Source organism: Oncorhynchus nerka, linkage group LG22 (genome assembly GCF_034236695.1).
Source record: "Oncorhynchus nerka isolate Pitt River linkage group LG22, Oner_Uvic_2.0, whole genome shotgun sequence".
Lineage (NCBI taxonomy): Eukaryota > Metazoa > Chordata > Actinopteri > Salmoniformes > Salmonidae > Oncorhynchus > Oncorhynchus nerka.
In genome coordinates this window covers 16,246,842-16,267,468 of record NC_088417.1, presented here as the reverse complement: position 1 = coordinate 16,267,468, position 20,627 = coordinate 16,246,842, and the positions used below count along the sequence as shown (strand labels likewise).

Genomic DNA, 20,627 nt, shown 5'->3' with positions numbered 1-20,627 from the left:
GACATATTTGTTTCACTAATTTATATTTTGGCCAATAGGATCCAATAGGATCAGCTCTTAAAATCATCTGAAGTGGAAAAAAAATATCAGAATTGGGCTGCCTGTAAAACGCTGCCAGAATACCACCAATGTATCTCAATATAAACAACGCAAGGTGGCATCTGAACTCCACTGTTTCCTCTCTGGACGCGAAATTTTGGCAACCTTGGCAACCTTGTTATGCTGTAACCATTCCTCACGCGCCCAATGAAAAGCAGGAAAATAATATTATGTCACACGTTCTAATATACTTTATTATTGATAAAGTTAGGATTAATAGCAATTATGCTTAACTACTTTTCATTATGTGTAGCAAAGATTGGGTAACAATGCATATAGCTCGTCTGTGTCAGATATTACGGTAAAATACTAAAAGCAGGAAGTCGATTTGAAAAAGCGCGTTCTTTTTTCCTGACAGACACAGGGGATGACAACTACTGCCAAAATGACAGAGAACGGTGCACAAGTATGTTGCAAATTAACGTTACCCTATAAGTGTAATAAGTATCTAACGAAAGGTTTTTAATAAAGTAACATTATGTATATGTCGATGTGCACCTTTCCATCAAGTATATCCCCATGTGCTTAGCTAACCAACCTTTTCTTTGTACGTGCTCTTTTATAACCCTTTCGTGCTTTTCTGTCGCTTTCGACACACACTCCATACAGGTTAACGAGTATGTACCCGATAACTAACATTGTTAACACTTACGCACTTCCATACAACGATCTAGTAACCACAGAGACACATCGCAGTTAGCTTAGTTCTAACAAACATTTTACAGTCACTTCCTGGTTCTGATCAGCTGTTTTCCTGCTTTGGGCCAGATATGAATACCGAAGGTAAACCAGAACTTCAAGTTAGCAGCTAGTAGTACTTTGTTATCAAAGTAAAATCAGAAGTAGCTTATGGGTCATGAATATATTATGTTGTTTTCTAAATGAGTATGTATTTTATTTCAGTTGTTTGCTAGGTTGGAGGGGAGACGGTCATTGAGGGACATTGAACCTCACATCTTTCCTGATGGTGCTGGACCTATTCAAGGTAGTTTCCCCTGGTGTATAAACATGGCAGCATCAGGCCATATAAAGAAATTATTACAGTAGTCACATAGTTTACATTTCTTTTACATTCATTCTCCAGGTGACGTAGTGGAGTTCCATGGCACCGAGGGAAGTGGAAAGACTGAGACCATGTACCATCTGGTGACCCACTGCATCCTCCCAGCCGACCGGGGGGGCCTGGAAGTGGAAGTCATGTACGTGGACACCGACTACCACTTTGACATGCTGAGGCTGGTGACAGTACTGGAGCAGCGCCTGGGGGAGGACGCAAAAGGAGAGGATAGTGGTGCGGCAGTAGAGCCTGAGGAGAGGGTGCGAGCCTGCCTAGGCCGACTCTTCGTGGTTCACTGCTCCAGCTCAGTCCAGCTGCTTCTCACACTGCACTACCTGGAGAATACCTTCTGCAGCCGGCCCACTCTGTGCCTATTGGTCATCGACAGCATCTCAGCCTTCTATTGGGTGGACCGAAGTGGGGGAGGGGAGAGCGTGGCAAAGCAGGAAGCCAACCTCAGGAAGTGTTCAGAGCTCCTGGATCGGCTGCTGAGAGACTACCGTATAGTGGTGTTCGCCACCACGCACGCCATCATGAGGAACTACGGGCACTCGGCTCAGGCTGACTTGGCGGCCATGACACCTGGGCCCTCTGAGCCATCCTCATCGTCTTCCTCCTGGAGACAGTGGTCCTCCTCTCATGCCTCAAACTTTGACAAGGCCTACCTCAGCAGGGCCTGGCAGAGGCTAGTGACACACAGAGTGCTGTTCTCCAAAGGAGAGGTGACCAAGGACAGAAAGCAGGTGTTTTCAGCTGCATGCACCACCACAAGTACAAGAGGCACTAAATGCTCATCTTTTTGTGTTATGGAAGGGGGTGTTCAGTTTTTATGAAGATGTTGTTGAACTCAATTGATTGAATTCTATTCTGATTCTGGATGTGTTAAACTGATATTAGATGCTACAGCAACTTTTAGTGATTTTATTTCTTACATTTGTTGGATTATTTTAATCCACCAAATGTGGATGCTATTATGTTTTATGTTTGTGTCATTTGTAAAATAATAAATCAATACGAAATAAGTAAGATAGGGCAACTGTTTCAGAGGTTGCAAATGTTTTGGAACACTGAATACTTTTGAATAACTGTATGCTTTAGAAGAAAACATTCTTAAACCCTGTTTTTGCTTTGTCATTATGGGGAATTTTGTGATGGTTGATGAGGGGGAAAAAACTATTTAATACATTTTAGAATACGGTGTAACTTAACAAAATTAGGAAAAAGTCAAGGGGTCTCAATACTTTCATACACTGTACATTCAGTGTCTTCAGAAAGTATTCACACCCCTTGACTTATTCCACATGTTGTGTTACAGCCTGAATTTAAGATTTTAAAAAATCTCACCCATCCACACACAATACCCCATAATGACAAAGTGAAAACATATTTTTTGAAATTTTGGCAAATTTATTGAAAATTAAATACAGAAATATTTAATTTACATAAGTATTCACACCCCGGAGTCAATACTTTGTAGAAGCACCATTGGCAGCGATTAGTCTTTCTGGGTAAGTCTCTTAAGATATTTCCACAGCTGGATTGTGTAACATTTGCCTATTTATTATTTTCAAATTTCTTCAAGGTCTCTTACATTGGTTGTTGATCTCATTGCTAGACAACCATTTTCAGGTCTTACCATAGAATTTCAAATCCAATCAATCAATCAAATGTATTTATAAAGGCCTTCTTATATGAGCTGATGTCACAAAGTGCTGTATAGAAACCCAGCCTAAATCAAACTTTATTTGTCACGTGCCAAATACAGCAAGTGTAGACCTTACTGTGAAATGCTTACTTATAAGCCCGTAACCAACAGTGCAGTTCAAGAAGAGTTAAGAAAATATTTACCAAGGAGACTAAAGTAAAAAATAATACTGAAAAATAACACAAGAATAACGAGGCCATATACAGGGGGTACCGGTACCGAGTCAGTGTACAGGTTAGGTGAGGTAATTTGTACATGAAGTGACTATGCATATAGATCATAGGGGGGGGTCAATGGCAATTTAAGAAGACTTAAGTCAAAACTGTAACTCGGCCAGGAACATTCACTATCTTGGAAACCAACTCCAGTGTACATTTTCCCTTGTGTTTTAGTTTATTGTCCTGCTGAAAAGGGGAATTCATCTCCCCTGTCTGGTATAAAGCACACAATCATGTTTTCCTCTAGGATTTTACCTGTGCTTAGCTCCATTCCGTTTCCTTTTTATTCTGAAAAACTCCCCAGTCCTTAACGATTAGAGGCATACCCATAACATAATGCAGCCACCACTGTGCTTGACAATATGGAGAGTGGTACTCAGTAATGTGTTGTATTGAATTTGCCCCAAACATAAACTTTTTATTCGGGACAAAAAGATAATTGCGTTGCACATTTTTTGCAGTATTACTTTAGTGCCTTGTTGCAAACAGGATGCATGTTTTTGAATGGTTTTATTCTGTACAGGCTTCCTTCTTTTCACTCTTTCAATTAGGTTACTATTGTGGAATAGAGCGTTGGACTAGTAACCGAAAGGTTGCAAGTTCGAATCCCCGAGCTGACATGGTACAAATCTGTCGTTCTGCCCCTGAATAGACAGTTAACCCACTGTTCCTAGGCCGTCATTGAAAATAAGAATTTGTTCTTAACTGACTTACCTAGTTAAATAAAGGTACAAAAAAAAAAAATGTTGTTGATCCATCCTCATTTTTCTCCAATCACAGCCATTAAACTCTAACTGTTTTAAAGTCTCCATTGGCCTCATGGTGAAATCCCGGAATGGTTTCCTTCTTCTCCTGCAACTGAGTTAGGAAGGATGCCTGTATTTTTGTAGTGACTGGGTGTATTGAAGCAACATCCAAAGTTTAATTAATAACTTCACCATGCTCAAATGGATATTCAATGTCTGATGTTTTTCTTTTTTTCCTATCTACCAATAGGTGCCCTTCTTTGCGAGGCATTGGAAAACCTCCCTGGTCTTTGTGGTGGATCTGTTTTTAAATTCACTGCTCAACTGAGGGACCTTACAGATAATTGTATGTGTGGGGTACAGAGATGAGGTAGTCATTCAAAAATCATGTTAAACACTATTATTGCACACAGAGTGAGGCCATGCAACTTATTATGTGACTTGTTAAGAATCGTATATTATTAAACTTACTTAGGCTTGCTATTAGAAAGGGGTTGAATACTTATTGACTCAATAAGTTTCAGCTTTTCATTTTTTATTAATTTTCAAAAATGTAGAAAAGTATAATTCCACTTTTACATTATGGGATGTTATGTGTAGGCCAGTTACAAAACAATCTAAATTGACTCCATTTTAAATTCAGGCTGTAACACAACAAAATGTGGGGTGTGAATACTGTAGACTCTAAAAATTGAAATTACCCTTCATATGACAGATCTTCTTAAGTCTAAAGTATTTTGGAAAAGAGGATATACTGTATGACAGTTAGAAAGAGAGAGTTTTCTATAAAATAAGCCATCAATAGATTGCGTGTAGAAATATGTCTGTGTGTATGTCTGTTAACACTCTTGTAGAGTATATTTCACAGACAGTTCAAGGGTAGAGTGGATGGAGCAGAGCCTCTGTATGTCAGTCATCCAGATTCATGTACAGTCTGGGATAACTGTCAAACCAAACTCGCCCTCTATAGGACTTCCTTAATCTCTATTCTAGTAAATGTTTAGGGTGATAGTTTAAAACAGTTTCATGGACTGTTGAGCCTCATCCATTCCTAGGCTATTACCTAGCTTGTAATATGGGGAGTGTTTGGTCAAGCTGGCAAGCACTACTATTTAAATGGGGTCTTCATGTTCAAGCAGGACTACTCTCACCCTACCCAATTATCCTTTGACTTTTGACACCCAGCCAGCATCCCATAGCGATGCCCTGGAGAAACACAACTAATTACACAGTAATTATCTATCAGTCACGCGTCCTGTGGAACCCAGACTGCTCGTAGCTCATTGACGGAGACCAGCTGTACTGTACATAATAGCAGGGTTTTGTTCCCTCCCTGTGGATCCCTGTATTGTTTCACGGCTCTCTGTTCTATAAGGCAAGCCTTACTGAGTAATTAGGCACTGAATGGTTTGTTATTACTCTAAGAGGAGTTGGTAAAAGTACCCACCCCTCCAGCAGCTGTTCACTCTGGTCCACCATTGTCCCATGTCATGTGATTTATCCCTCAGGGTATTAACTAAATAGCCCACAAGGACAGGGACTGTTGCACATACTGTATGTATCCCCCAACCGATCCACCTTTAGGACAAATTGCTGCGTAGATGAGCTGTGAAAATCTGTTGTGTGTTGTGTTTGAAAGGTACATTCAACTTCAGACCTCTGTTGAGTGACAGCTGGGCTTGTTTAATTAAAATTCTCAACAGTGTTAGAAGAAATATGAATATTAAAGGTGAAATCTGTAAAAATACAAATTTTTCTCATTAGAATGAACTGACATCCAGAACCGAGGAAACTATATTGTGTCCTCAGTTCTGGATGTCCTCAGTTCGGGATAAATAGCCCACCTATAATGATGACATCCTTTGTATTTGGAGTGTGCAGTTGGTTTCAGTCGATAAGCATTAACCACAATGGCCTCATGGCTGTACAAGTCTGTGCTGATCGCCCAGCAGTTGCCAAGTCATTTCACATTGTATTCTTTGTGCTCTCTCTTTAAGCTTTGCTCCTGGTCGATATGGCTTAAGGCTCCTATTTTCTTGAAAATGTTCAGATCAATTCTCTTCTATCATAGAAAGAGCAAAGCAAAATTCTGATCTCTCCGACTCACCCTTACTCTGCCAAAAAGGTTGGATTTGAAGATTTTTGATGTTGCAATTTAGACAAGCAAGTGTGGTCAAGGGCACAACTGTGTTGTTCTTCAGAATTGGCTGCCTTATAGATAGATACACTGGCAATCACCTTGAATGATCATGGTTAAAAGGGATGCAGCTGATGTCAAAGTCACCTCAAAAGTTGCAATTGTTTTGCATTTTAGCTAAACCTAATCCCAATTTCTAACCTTAACCTAATTCGCCTAACTTGCTACATTAATTATCCTAACCTGCTACGTTAATTATCCCAACTGCTATGTTAATTATCCTAACTTGCTATGCTAATTATCCTAACCTGCTACATCAATTATCCTAACCTGCTATGTTAATTCTCCTAACCTGCTACGTTAATTCTCCTAACCTCCTACGTTAATTCTCCTAACCTGCTATGTTAATTCTCCTAACCTGCTACGTTAATTGTCCTAACCTGCTACGTTAATTGTCCTAACCTGCTACGTTAATTGTCCTAACCTGCTATGTTAATTCTCCTAACCTGCTACGTTAATTGTCCTAACCTGCTACGTTAATTTTCCTAACCTGCTACGTTAATTCTCCTAACCTGCTACGTTAATTCTTCTAAGCTGCTACGAAGTTCTGATTTGATCTGCATCCCATTTAGTCAAAACCAATTTGAATGTCTCTCTCAGCATGAGGATACAATTATGCATATTAATATCCTCTGTCATGTTTGATAATCAATAATAACCCATACTCTCTTCCATAATCCACATTGATAAGGTGTTGATCTTGGCTGTAAAGGCATCACCTTGATTCTATCTTGCTGAAGCACCAGCAACCATACTATTTCAAAACATCCCACTCAGGCCGGATAGCTCAAACACTAGATTTGATTTAGTCAGCATAAACGATCAATCAATGTAATGCACGTTACATGATGGCACACAGGCTCAATATTATTTTATTATGAATTATGAATTTGCTTACTTACTGATTTTAACTGGGTCCCCTTGCCCACATTCAACCGACAGACTTCAAGACCAAGACAGCACAGTAGCCTTTAACTTTGGCCCAGAAAAACAAATGGATGCCAAGCAGCACAAAAGAAAGACAGTTCCTCTTAATTGATTTGTTTATTGTTGTTGATTTTTTCTTTGTGTTCTTCAGCAGTTAGCAAAAGGCTTGACGCCTGGGGAGGGCTTATGGCTCTGAATGATACCATTTTGTAGTCCAAGCCTGGGGTGAAGAAGCAGTGTGTTCAACAACATATCCTTAATTAGAAGACATGAGACCAATGATTCTTAGTTTGTTATTTTGCTATGTGTTTAGGTGTTAAACAGATGTGTATGTGTGTGTGTATTGTATTTAAGCTTTGAGAAATTGTGATATATATATACTGTAAGGTAAAACATAATGGAAGTTGCCATTTAACCTAACTCCATGAAATCCAGAGTGAATGGTCTTAACTAGTCTCGTATGTGGCATGCATTTGTCGTTCCATTCCATCTCTATAATTATTGTCCTGGTTAAAAAAAATGGCAAAGTTACCATGGTGTTAGAGGTTTATGAATAAAACCTCACTGCAGTCATGTTGTATCATCAAATATTAGAGTAAAAGAGGATACATAGGGGATAGAATCCGTATTTTCTACTTGCCACCGCCTAAGGTAGCCTATGTTACGGGTGTGAAACAGTGGTAGCCACTGGGTTGCTTCAACAGGAGACCTCCAGCTGGAGTAATTTGTGAATGTATTGCCCAAGTCTCTCAATGTTAAACCACTGCATGACGTGAGAAAATGAAGGGCTAATTCAGACCAATTATATAGATTGGTGCAAATTCAATTATTATTATTTTGGTGGTGCAGTCCCTTTCAAGGTATATACAATTGGGCTTGAAAGAGAAAGGTCCTGCATTAGCAATTCAAAATGAATCCAATATTCCTCCTTGAATTAATTAGAAAGGATTTGGGATGACAAAAGGTAACATTTGAATGAACCTTTAGCTTGATCTAGGCTTGATCTAGGCTGTATAATTGCAACAAAAGCACAGTGTGTTATTGTTTTTTATTTTTATTTTACCTTTATTTTACTAGGCAAGTCAGTTAAGAACAAATTATTATTGTGGTATACCATATGAGTGAAGAGGGATATCCTCTAACTGTATCCATGTGTCATCCATCAGAACAACTCCCAATGTCTATTATATGGATGTGAATATATACTGGATGCATTTTGGGGAAGGTTATTCATAGATTTTTTTTTTTTTAATCAAACATTATTGTCATATACAGTGATGGCTTAGTGTGCTGATGGTGGGTAGGGAAACATAGTAGTGCAGACTATATTTATATGAGTCCTACCCCTACTCAAAACACTTCAGGGCAGAGAAGAAGCACACTTTCATTGACACAAACGCACACAGAACTAAGGACACAAGAGGAGGATATAAGTGAGGTCTGAGCACTCAGTGAATCAGTGAAGCACTGTCCTATGAGACAGTGGAGCCTCTTTCAACCCATGAAGCTCATTTCCTCCTGCACCTGGACCAGTCTTCCTCCATCCCCTCCTTGACCCCCAGAGTGCATCCCACTGATCAATGAGAAAAAGAAATCTAAAGAAAAGAGCTGAGCAGAATCAATAGATAAAGTAACACTATGATAGGCGGATGTAAGTGAATGTATGGGTGTCTTATTTGCCCCCTCAAGGAAGTTGATGCCTGGTGTTTAAATGTAATTTGTGACTCCCTTTGACAAAAAAGAAATGGATGCATTAGGATGTGCTTTAAGTGTGTTTGATACCTTAATGTTTAATAATCAACTCATAATATGTTTAGCAAAGTACACAATTCATAACTCTATTAGAACTCCCACAATTACCTTAATCATTTTCTGCAGCGAAAGGTAAAATGCAATTCATGATGTTATGCACTTCTGCCAGCTAGTAGAATATTCTTATGTGATAATTCTGAGAATAATGACTTTTATAGCAACAGAAATAAAACACATTTATTTGCAACCATAATAACTAATCACAAAATAATAGGTATTTTGCCACTGGGTTATCTTGAATAAAACCAGCAGATATTAATCAAAATAGAGAGAATGCATGGCCACGCGAACAGAATCCCATCCACTCTACGTACAAACTCCAGGTCCATGGTTTGAGAGTTCTTGGCTGATGACTGAGAAGTCTCTTTACCTGGATAGTGCTCCAATGTATCACTCCGCAGGGTCAGTGAGACTTTTTTTCAAAACATGTATTACGCGATCTGACCCAAAACGCTGCAATTTACATATATTTGTATTTGAGCCTTTGCATAAGCTCATTTTTTATAAATTGTTTATTCCTCCTGGACCATTATTTTATATAATACGTGTAATTAAACATTTCATTGGACCTATTTCCGCGCCTAACGTTGACAGGCAGTGCTTAGGTCTCTCCTAAACATGGCCACCATGATGGAGTAAATGCTTCAACTTTAAATTTCACATTTTCAGAAGAAAACTTAATTTTCTGTATTCTAACAGGAATGTTCCAACGGAAGACATTATGTCAAACATAATCCATATGAAATATTTGAAGAAAGTTTCTTGTTGGATTTAATACTGGTTTAAGTTGGCTGGAAGCTGGAAAGGAAAAAAAAGAATTGCATCAATTCCGTAAGCGTTTTCTTTTCTCTCGATAGTTTAAAAGCTTTAACAAACCTTTTGTGGGAATTTACAAGTTGTGGATATATCATTATTGCAATCATTTTACTGTGAAGAATTCAAGAAACGATTGGGATGTATAATATCATTTTGATGCGTTTTCCAGTGGGAAGTGAATCTTGGTGGTCGAAAGGAGAGAAGTAACGTTTGTGTTAACTGGTTGACGTACTTTTATAAGCCAAGAACCGAAGAATACATAAAGGAATATATCAGTTAATGTATGGTTTTGAGGCGCCGAAAGTGCACCGGTCGTTTCCCCATATTTTTGAATTGGTGGAAGATCGAGTCAACGATACCCCACTTATAATAAACGAAAGTATTACATTTCTCATATGGCGTTAAAGGTCATGAAGGAAATTCATCTACACTTCTAGGGTTTAAAAGGTAAGTTGTAATGTATATCTCGACATTTTACTCGTAGTTTTGTTTCTTGCGCAGCGAGAACCAGCCACCCTCAAGATTTCCGTGTGGCCACTCATGTCACCGTAGTGTAGAGCGCTCGGTTTCTGTTATTATTTCGATGCTAATGTATGGCCTCATACTACTTAAATTCAACTTAATTTCATTTTTAATATGAGACTTTAACGTTATGGTTAGGCTACTCACGCAAGAAGAGGCAATCAATGTCAGTGTTTGGCATGGTTATGACTATCAACTAATGATGCGGTCAAAAACTTATTTTGTGTGTGTGTTTACAGAGCTTTGAACAACATACGTTCAACCCCAATGCCCACTCTTGAACTGTACAAATGGGTTTTGACATAAGCAGATCACAGAGCCTGGACGTTTTAAACCAGACGTCTCAAACGCTAGTCCACTATATTCGGTGTACAGTATTCAGCCTTTCAGTAACACACCTGACTTTACAAATTATGTCCCAGACTGAAGATGCATGTTTGGTTGACTATTTGAATCAGGTCAGGTGATGGGCTGGAATTAATTTCTGATCACCCAGTAACGTTAGGTCTAAAGGACCTAAATTGGAGAACCACACATTTTCTATGGCTATTGGTATGACATGAGGTGAGCCCAGTGTTGTTGTTATCTTTCCTCAATAACTATGCATAACTCTTGGTGTGACTTTAAAGCCAACACTGCTTGCAGGTCCTTCCATTGACAACCAAGGAATCCAGTTGCTATCATATGATGTCTCATTTAATTTTGAACAAAATTCGTCATTGGACCACAGCGTTATGTGAGCTAAGAACAGGAAAATGTTATGAGAATCTATGTGCATCATGTTGTTCAGTGAACGAAGATTGAGACCAAATGCTGTAGACGGGTAGGAGTTTTATTGGATTTAGATTAAGCCTAGACCTGGACTAAAAAGTTGTTTCAATTCAGATTAGGCTTAATCTGTGTTTGGGAAACTGACCCTGAAGCTTTTATAACTCATGTGAAAGAATGAGCGGATCCTTGAATATAGGGCATAGAATGGCTCAATTAATCTCCATCAGTCTGATACATGTCGTGGTCCTGTAGTGCTTACTAAGAACCTAGCGAAGATGAGTGTTGCCAAAAAAGTCAAGCCTCCCTCAAAGGATGGGTCTCACCACCCCACTTGTAATACTTTTAATATTTGTTTTGGAGACCTTGCACATTAAAGTACAGCCATTGGGCTACATAGTTGAAGTGTTGGTTTTTAGCTAGATGTTTTGCCAAGCTGAAAGGAGAGCAAAATGTCAAGGAGGATTATTCAATATCACTATTTTCACTGTTTGAAGGGTTCCTAATATGTAAGCACTTCATACCACCTTCATAACCCATATTCCTGTGTCTTGGCACTTTCAGTGCAAATTCTGACTAGGCTCCCCATAAATGGAGGGCAATTCCAAGGTAATGGAATTGCATTGACTCTGATTTTTCACTTAAAATGTATGCCAAACAAAAGCCATTGATGTCGAAGTTTAACAAAGTATACACGTCAATGATGTCTGCAGAAAGAATGGGGTGTGAGCTATGACATGACACACTGACTTTGGGGGAAAAAATCAATTTCTCTTATTGAACTACAGTAAGTGAAGTGGATTTACACCCAGAAACAGAATTTCATCATGGGTCCCTGGTCTCTACTACAGAGAAATGCATAATTAGGGATATGAATGTCATTCTCTTCATGGTGATGTATCCTAAATACAGTGGGGAGAACAAGTATTTGATACACTGCCGATTGTGTAGGTTTTCCGACTTACAAAGCATGTAGAGGTCTGTAATTTTTATCATAGGTACTTCAACTGTGAGAGATGGAATCTAAAACAAAAATCCAGAAAATCACATTGTATGATTTTTAAGTAATTAATTAGCATTTTATTGCATGACATAAGTATTTGATACATCAGAAAAGCAGAACCTAATATTTGGTACAGAAACCTTTGTTTGCAATTACAGAGATCATACGTTTCATGTAGTTCTTGACCAGGTTTACACACACTGCAGCAGGGATTTTGGCCCACTCCTCCATACAGACCTCCTCCAGATCCTTCAGGTTTCGGGGCTGTCGCTGGGCAATACGGACTTTTAGCTCTCTCCAAAGATGTTCTATTGGGTTCAGGTCTGGAGACTGGCTAGGCCACTCCAGGACCTTGAGATGCTTCTTACGGAGCCACTCCTTAGTTGCCCTGGCTGTGTGTTTTGGGTCGTGGTCATGCTGGAAGACCCAGCCACGACCCATCTTCAATGCTCTTACTGTGGGAAGGAGGTTGTTGGCCAAGATCTCGCGATACATGGCCCCATCCATCCTCCCCTCAATACGGTGCAGTCGTCCTGTCCCCGTTGCAGAAAAGCATCCCCAAAGAATGATGTTTCCACCTCCATGCTTCACGGTTGGAATGGTGTTCTTGGGGTTGTACTCATGCTTTTTCTTCCTCCAAAAACGGCGAGTGGAGTTTAGACCAAAAAGCTATATTTTTGTCTCATCATACCACATGACCTTCTCCCATTCCTCCTCTGGATCATCCAGATGGTCATTGGCAAACTTCAGACGGGCCTGGACATGCGCTGGCTTGAGCAGGGAGACCTTGCGTGCGCTGCATGATTTTAATCCATGACGGCGTAGTGTGTTACTAATGGTTTTCTTTGAGACCGTGGTCCCAGCTCTCTTCAGGTCATTGACCAGGTCCTGCCATGTTGTTCTGGGCTGATCCCTCACCTTCCTCATGATCATTGATGCCCCACGAGGGGTGATCAGGTGATTGACCGTCATCTTTAACTTCTTTCATTTTATAATAATTGCACCAACAGTTGATGCCTTCTCACCAAGCTGCTTGCCTACTGTCCTGTAGCCCATCCCTGCCTTGTGCAGGTCTACAATTTTATCCCTGATGTCCTTACACAGCTCTCTGGTCTTGGCCATTGTGGAGAGGTTGGAGTCTGTTTGATTGCGTGTGTGGACCGGTGTCTTTTATACAGGTAACGAGTTCAAACAGGTGCAGTTAATACAGGTAATTAGTAGAGAACAGGTTGGTAGGTATTCAAATACTTACAGTGGGGCAAAAAAGTATTTAGTCAGCCACCAATTGTGCAAGTTCTCCCACTTAAAAAGAAGAGGCCTGTAATGTTCATCATAGGTACACTTCAACTATGACAGACAAAATGAGAAAAAAAATCCAGAAAATCACATTGTATGATTTTTTTATGAATTTATTTGCAAATTATGGTGGAAAATAAGTATTTGGTCACCTAAAAACAAGCAAGATTTCTGGCTCTCACAGACCTGTAACATCTTCTTTAAGAGGCTCTTTTGTCCTCCACTCGTTACCTGTATTAATGGCACCTGTTTGAACTTATCAGTATTAAAGACACCTGTCCACAACCTCACAGTCACACTCCAAACTCCACTATGGCCAAGACCAAAGAGCTGTCAAAGGATACCAGAAACGAAATTGTAGACCTGCACCAGGCTGGGAAGACTGAATCTGCAATAGGTAAGCAGCTTGGTTTGATGAAATCAACTGTGGGAGCAATTATTAGGAGATGGAAGACATACAAGACCACTGGGACTCAAATCCTGCAGTGCCAGACGTGTCCAGGCCCATCTGAAGTTTGCTAGATACCATTTGGATGATCCAGAAGAAGATTGGGAGAATGTCATATGGTCAGATGAAACCAAAATATAACTTGTTGGTAAAAACTCAACTCGTCGTGTTTGGAGGATAAAGAATGCTGAGTTGCATCCAAAGAACACCATACCTACTGTGAAGCATGGGGGTGGAAACATCATGCTTTGGGGCTGTTTTTCTGCAAAGGGACCAGGACGACTGAACCGTGTAAAGGAAAGAATGGATGGGGCCATATATCGTGAGATTTTGAGTGAAAACCTCCTTCCATCAGCAAGGGCATTGAAGATGAAACGTGGCTGGGTCTTTCAGCATGACAATGATCCCAAACACACCGCCCGGGCAACGAAGGAGTGGCTTCGTAAGAAGCATTTCAAGGTCCTGGAGTGGCCTAGCCAGTCTCCAGATCTCAACCACATAGAAAATCTTTGGAGGGAGTTGAAAGTCTGTGTTGTCCAGCAACAGCCCCAAAACATCACTGCTCTAGAGGAGATCTGCATGGAGGAATGGGCCAAAATACCAGCAACAGTGTGTGAACCTTGTTGTCATTGCCCATCAAAGGGTATATAACAAAGTATTGAGAAACTTTTGTTATTGACCAAATACTTATTTTCCACCATAATTTGCAAATAAATTCATAAAAAATCCTATAATGTGATTTTCTGGATTTTTTTCTCCTCATTTTGTCTGTCATAGTTGAAGTGTACCTATGATGAAAATTACAGGCCTCTCATCTTTTTAAGTGGGAGAACTTGCACAATTGGTGGCTGACTAAATACTTTTTTGCCCCACTGTATGTCATGCAATAAAATGCTAATTAATTACTTAAAAATCATACAATGTGATTTTCTGGATTTTAGTTTTAGATTCCGTCTCTCACAGTTGAAGTGTACCTATGATAAAAATTACAGACCTCTACATGCTTTGTAATTAGGAAACACTGCTGATTTGGCAGGTTATCAAATACTTGTTCTCCTCACTGTAGGTATAAATATGCAATATCCTCCTTTGCATATTTGGGTATTATTCTACACACTGTCTAATATTTTATTGAACTCTGCCCCCAAAACCAGACCAAATTTGGTTGGTCTGGTCCAGAGCAAATCTGAACCATAGTCTGTTTAACATGTAGAGCTCAGTGGAGTACAACACAGAACAGTAGTTCAGAACAGTACATTATCATTTATCACTCCAGTGTTAATCTGCAAAATTGTAATTATTCGCCTACCTCCTCATGCCTTTTGCACACATTGTATATAGACTGCCCCTTTTTTTTCTACTGTGTTATTGACTTGTTAATTGTTTACTCCATGTGTAACTCTGTGTTGTCTGTTCACACTGCTATGCTTTATCTTGGCCAGGTCGCAGTTGCAAATGAGAACTTGTTCTCAACTAGCCTACCTGGTTAAATAAAGGTGAAATAAAAAATAAAAATAAATTAGTGTACTCAACTCTATTGTGCTCTACTGTACTCTACTTTTCTTTAATGTGCTTAACCTACAGTTGAAGTTGGAAGTTTACAAACAGCTTAGCCAAATACATTTAAACTCAGTTTTTCACAATTCCTGACATTTAATCCTAGTAAAGATTCCCTATCTTATGTCAGTTAGGATCACCACTTTATTTTAAGAATGTGAATTGTCAGAATAATAGTAGAGAGTGATTTATTTCAGCTTTTATTTCTTTCATCACATTCCCAGTGGGTCGGAAGTTTACATACTCAATTAGTATTTGGTAGCATTGCCTTTAAATGGTTTAACTTGGGTCAAATGTTTCGGGTAACCTTCTACAATCTTCCCACAATAAGTTGGGTGACTTTTGGCCCATTCCTCCTGACAGAGGTGGTGTAACTGAGTCAGGTTTGTAGGCCTCCTTGCTTGCACACGCCATTTCAGTTCTGACTAGAGGTCGACTGATTAGGATTTTCAACGCCGATACCGATTATTGGAGGAACAAAAACAATTACAACTACTGAATTAACACTTATTTTAACTTAATATAATACATCAATAAAATAAATGTAGCCTCAAATAAATGAAATGTTCAATTTGGTTTAAATAATGCAAAACATGTTGGAGAAGAAAGTAAGTGCAATATGTGCCATGTAAAAAAGCTAACGTTTAAGTTCCTTGCTCAGAACATGTGAAAGCTGGTGGTTCCTTTTAACATGAGTCTTCAATATTCCCAGGTAAGAAGTTTTAGGTTGTAGTTATTATAGGAATTATAAGACTATTTCTCTCTATACCATTTGTATTTCATATACCTTTGACTATTGGATGTTCTTATAGGCACTTTAGTATTGCCAGTGTAACAGGATAGCTTCCGTCCCTCTCCTCGCCCCTATCTGGGCTCGAACCAGCAACACAATGACAACAGCCACCCTCGAAGCATCGTTACCCATCGCTCCACAAAAGCCGCAGCGGGGAACAACTACTTCAAGGTCTCAGAGCGAGTGCCGTCACTGATTGAAACGCTATTAGCGCTCACCCCGCTAACTAGCCAGCCATTTCACATCTGTTACACCAGCCTAATCTCGGGAGTTGATAGGCTTGAAGTCATAAACAGCTCAATGCTTGAAGCATTGCGAAGAGCTGCTGGCAAAACGCACGAAAATGCTGTTTGAATGAATGCGTACAAGCCTGCTGCTGCCTACCATCGCTCAGTCAGACTTCTATATCAAATCATAGACTTAATTATAACATAACACACAGAAATAATATGGTCAAATCCGGAAACTATCATTTCGAAAACAAAACGTTTATTCTTTCAGTGAAATACGGAACCGTTCCGCATTTTATCTATCGGGTGGCATCCATAAGTCTAAATATTCCTATTACATTGCACAACCTTCAATGTTATGTCATAATTACGTAAAATTCTGGCAAATTAGTTCGCCACGAGCCAGGCGACCCAAACTGTTGTATATACCCTGACTCTGCGTGCAATGAACGCAAGAGAAGTGACACAATTTCACCTGGTTAATGTTGCCTGCAAACCTGGATTTCTTTTAGCTATACATGCAGGTTTAAAAATATATACTTCTGTGTCTTGATTTTAAGGCATTGATGTTTATGGTTCGGTACAGTCGTGCAACGATTGTGCTTTTTTCGCAAATGCGCTTTTGTTAAATCATCCCCCGTTTGGCAAAGTTGGCTGTCTTTGTTAGGAAGAAATAGTCTTCACACAGTTCGCAACGAGCCAGGCGGCTCAAACTGCTGCATATATCCTGACTCTGTTGCAAGAGAAGTGACACATTTTCCCTAGTTAAAAAAAGTTAGCAGGCAATATTAACTAAATATGCATGTTTAAAAATATATACTTGTGTATTGATTTTAAGAAAGGCATTGATGTTTATGGTTAGGTACACGTTGGCGCAACGACAGTCCTTTATCGCGAATGCGCACCGCATCGATTATATGCAACGCAGGACACGCTAGATAAACTAGTGATATCATCAACCATGTGTAGTTAACTAGTGATTATGATTGATTTGAACATTTTTTATAAGATAAGTTTAATGCTAGCTAGCAACTTACCTTGGCTTCTTACTGCATTCGTGTAACAGGCAGGCTCCTCGTGAGGCAGGTGGTTTGAGCGTTGGACTAGTTAACCGTAAGGTTGCAAGATTGAATCCTCGAGCTGACAAGGTAAAAATCTGTTGTTCTGCCCCTGAACAAGGCAGTTAACCCACCGTTCCTAGTCCGTCATTGAAAATAATAAATAAATAAATTCTTAACTGACTTGCCTAGTTAAATAAAGGTAAAAAAAATAATTAATTTGGTGTCCAAAAATACCAATTTCCGATTGTTAATGAAAACTTTTAATTGTCCCTAATTAATCGGCCATTCCGATTAATCGGTCGACCTCTAGTTCTGACCACAAATTTTTCTATGGGATTGAGGTCAGGGCTTTGCGATGGCCACTCCAATACCTTTACTTTGTTGTTTTTAAGCCATTTTGCCACAACTTTGGAAGTATACTTGGGTTCATTATCCATTTGGAAGACCCATTTGCGACCAAGCTTTAACTTCCTGACTGATGTCTTGAGATGTTGCTTCAATATATCCACCTAATTTTCCTACCTCATGAAGCCATCTATTTTGTGAAGTGCACCAGTCCCTCCTGCAGCAAAGCACCCCCACAACATGATGCTGCCACCCCCGTGCTTCAGGTTGGGATGGTGTTCTTCGGCTTGCAAGCCTCCCCCTTTTTCCTCCAATCATGACGATGGTCATTATGGCCAAACAGTTCTTTTTTTGTTTCATCAGACCAGAGGACATTTCTCCAAAAATTAGGATCTTTGTCCCCATGTGCAGTTGCAAACCGTAGTCTGGCTTCTTATGGTGGTTTTGGAGCCGTGGCTTCTTCCTTGCTGAGCGGCCTTTCAGGTTATGACGATCTAGTACTTGTTTTATTGTGGATGTAGATTCTTTTGTGCCTGTTTCCTCTAGCATCTTCACAAGGTCCTTTGCTGTTCTGGGATTGATTTGCACTTTTCTCACGAAAGTACGTTAATCTCTAGGAGACAGAACACGTCTCCTTCCTGAGCGGTATGACAGCTGTGTGGTCCCGTGGTGTTTATACTTGCGTACTTTTGTTTGTACAGATAAATGTGGTACCTTCAGGCGTTTGGAAATTGCTCCCAAGGATGAACCAGACTTGTGGAGGTCGACAATTATTTTTTCTGAGGTCTTGGCTTATTTCTTTTTATTTTCCCATGATGTCAAGCAAAGAGGCAATGAGTTTGAAGGATGGCCTTGAAATACATCCACAGGTACACCTCCAATTGACTCAAATGATGTCAATTAGCCTACCAGAAGCTTCTAAAGCCATGACATAATTTTCTGGAATTTTCCTAGCTGTTTAAAGGCACAGTCAACTTAGTTGTAAACTTGGAGAAATTATTTGTGTTATGCACAAAGTAGATGCCCTAACCGACTTGCCAAAACTAATGTTTGTTAACCTAGAAATTTGTGGACTGGTTGAATAATTCGTTTTTAATGACTCCAACCAAAGTGTATGTTAACTTCCGACTTCAACTGTACGTGTTTCTTTGAGGGAGCTTGTCTGAACACCAAATGTGTTTCTGTATTGTATCATTTTGCATGCTGCATGGCCTACAATGGTCTACAGAAACAAATACAAATGTTCTATATATTTGTTCCTATTTCATAAATTCGTTTATTTCCCCTACAGTATGGCAGTTTTGAAGATGTTTATTACCACCTAAGAATTATCTGTGTGAAATTTGTAGAGCGGTTGAAAAACAGGTTTAATGACTCCAACCTAAATGTATGTAAACTTCCGACTTGAACTGTATGTGTGTGCTCTACTGTGTACTGTGCTGTCCAATCTTGTAAACCCAACTGTGGTTTCCAGTGGTTAAGGGGTATACGTTGTATACCCACTTATTTTTCATTGTGCATGATGTATACTCACTTAATCCCCACGATGTTTATCAAAGTAGTGTAGTGGAGGTATATGCCGTATCAATTAATGAGGCTGATGGAACCGATCTGAATGTTTATTACAAAAAAACAATAACAATATATACAGTGGGGAGAACAAGTATTTGACACACTGCCAATTTTGCAAGTTTTCCTACTTACAAAGCATGTAGAGGTCTGTAATTTCTTATCATAGGTACACTTCAACTGTGAGAGACGGAATCTAAAACAAAAATCCAGAAAATCACATTGTATGATTTTTAAGTAATTAATTAGCATTTTATTGCATGACATAAGTATTTGATACATCAGAAAAGCAGAACTTAATATTTGGTACAGAAACTTTTGTTTGCAATTACAGACATCATATGTTTCCTGTAGTTCTTGACCAGGTTTGCACACACTGCAGCAGGGATTTTGGCCCACTCCTCCATACAGACCTTCTCCAGATCCTTCAGGTTTCGGGGCTGTCGCTGGGCAATACAGACTTTCAGCTCCCTCCAAAGATGTACTATTGGTTCAGGTCATTTTGGCGATAGGCTACTTTAAAGCAAGGTAAGCTATGCCTCATAGAATGACGTAAAACGTCCAGGTTTCAAAGAATTAAGGAACAGAAAACATATAATGAGGCTATGCTAACGATAGGCCTAACCGTCTTCGTCTTCTGGAAAGGCTTTCCCAAAAACCTTAATTAAATGTTAACTAGCTACAAAGTCAACTATGCCTACCTGGCAGAATGATATCATGATTATTTGCATCAGGCCAGTGGCCATTTGTTTTGCAAACTCCATCTCATGTGCACTATTGAAACACTGCCAAAAAACAGTGGTAGGTGCCTGTGCACTTGAATTAAAGGTTAACTACACCAAAAAAGAAAAGTGTGTTAGAGTTTTCCCAGACCTCAAGTGTTCTCCTGATGTGGTTTATGCATTATGAACTTAGAACATCCAATGTTGTTTTGCTATTAAACAGTGACTTTGAGAGCATAAATCGGAATAAAAAGGGAAAAATCTGCCAAAAATGTCTGACTCCGTTGACAGCCTCATTTATCTGTTTCAATAGTTGGCCTGACTGAAAGACCAATATTGGATTTTCAGGTCATTCAGAGTGTATGTCACTGTTTCTCATAATTTTCACATGGCGCCTTTCCTTCGCCGAGTAGGTCGTTGTGGATTTTTTGGGGGGGTCAATTTAGAGTATACCCACTTCTCTAGACACCACTGCTGGTTTGTGACTATGATTTCCCATTGTAGCCAATTCAATTGCTGAAATTCAGTTAACCTCTTAAGTCGACCCTCGACTTTTTTGAACATTCTGTTAAAAATCGCGCAACATTTCAGCGCCCTGCTACTCATGCCAGGAATATAGTATATGCATTTGCTTAGTCTGTGTGGATAGAAAACACTCAGACGTTTAAAAAACTGGTTAAATCACTGCTGTGGCTTTACCAGAACGGCATTTACATCGAAAAGCACAGGAAAAACT

At 39.5% G+C, this 20,627-nt stretch overlaps 2 protein-coding genes across 2 annotated transcripts in view; both read left to right on the top strand.

Moving 5' to 3' along the window:
• The first annotated feature begins 396 nt into the window (after positions 1 to 396).
• On the top strand, positions 397 to 2,500 carry LOC115104550 (DNA repair protein XRCC2-like). The gene is made up of 3 exons (XM_029625907.2): positions 397 to 505; positions 1,003 to 1,084; positions 1,184 to 2,500. Exons 1-3 carry the CDS (start codon positions 467 to 469, stop codon positions 1,987 to 1,989), a joined length of 927 nt encoding a protein of 308 aa, XP_029481767.1. The 5' UTR covers positions 397 to 466; the 3' UTR covers positions 1,990 to 2,500.
• Positions 2,501 to 9,384: 6,884 nt separating this feature from the next.
• Positions 9,385 to 20,627, top strand: part of LOC115104488 (histone-lysine N-methyltransferase 2C-like) — a 264,974-nt gene continuing 253,731 nt past the window's right edge. Inside the window, 1 exon segment of the mRNA XM_065006980.1 lies at positions 9,385 to 10,024. The gene's annotated coding sequence lies outside the window, so the exon portion shown is untranslated.

Bases quoted from the DNA above. Each gene is read 5' to 3' on its own strand.
- LOC115104550 (XM_029625907.2), top strand. From the start codon at position 467: ATGACAACTACTGCCAAAATGACAGAGAACGGTGCACAA. The intron at 506-1,002 runs GTATGTTGCAAA...ATTTTATTTCAG, and splicing joins TGACAGAGAACGGTGCACAA to TTGTTTGCTAGGTTGGAGGG. The intron at 1,085-1,183 runs GTAGTTTCCCCT...TTCATTCTCCAG, and splicing joins TGGTGCTGGACCTATTCAAG to GTGACGTAGTGGAGTTCCAT.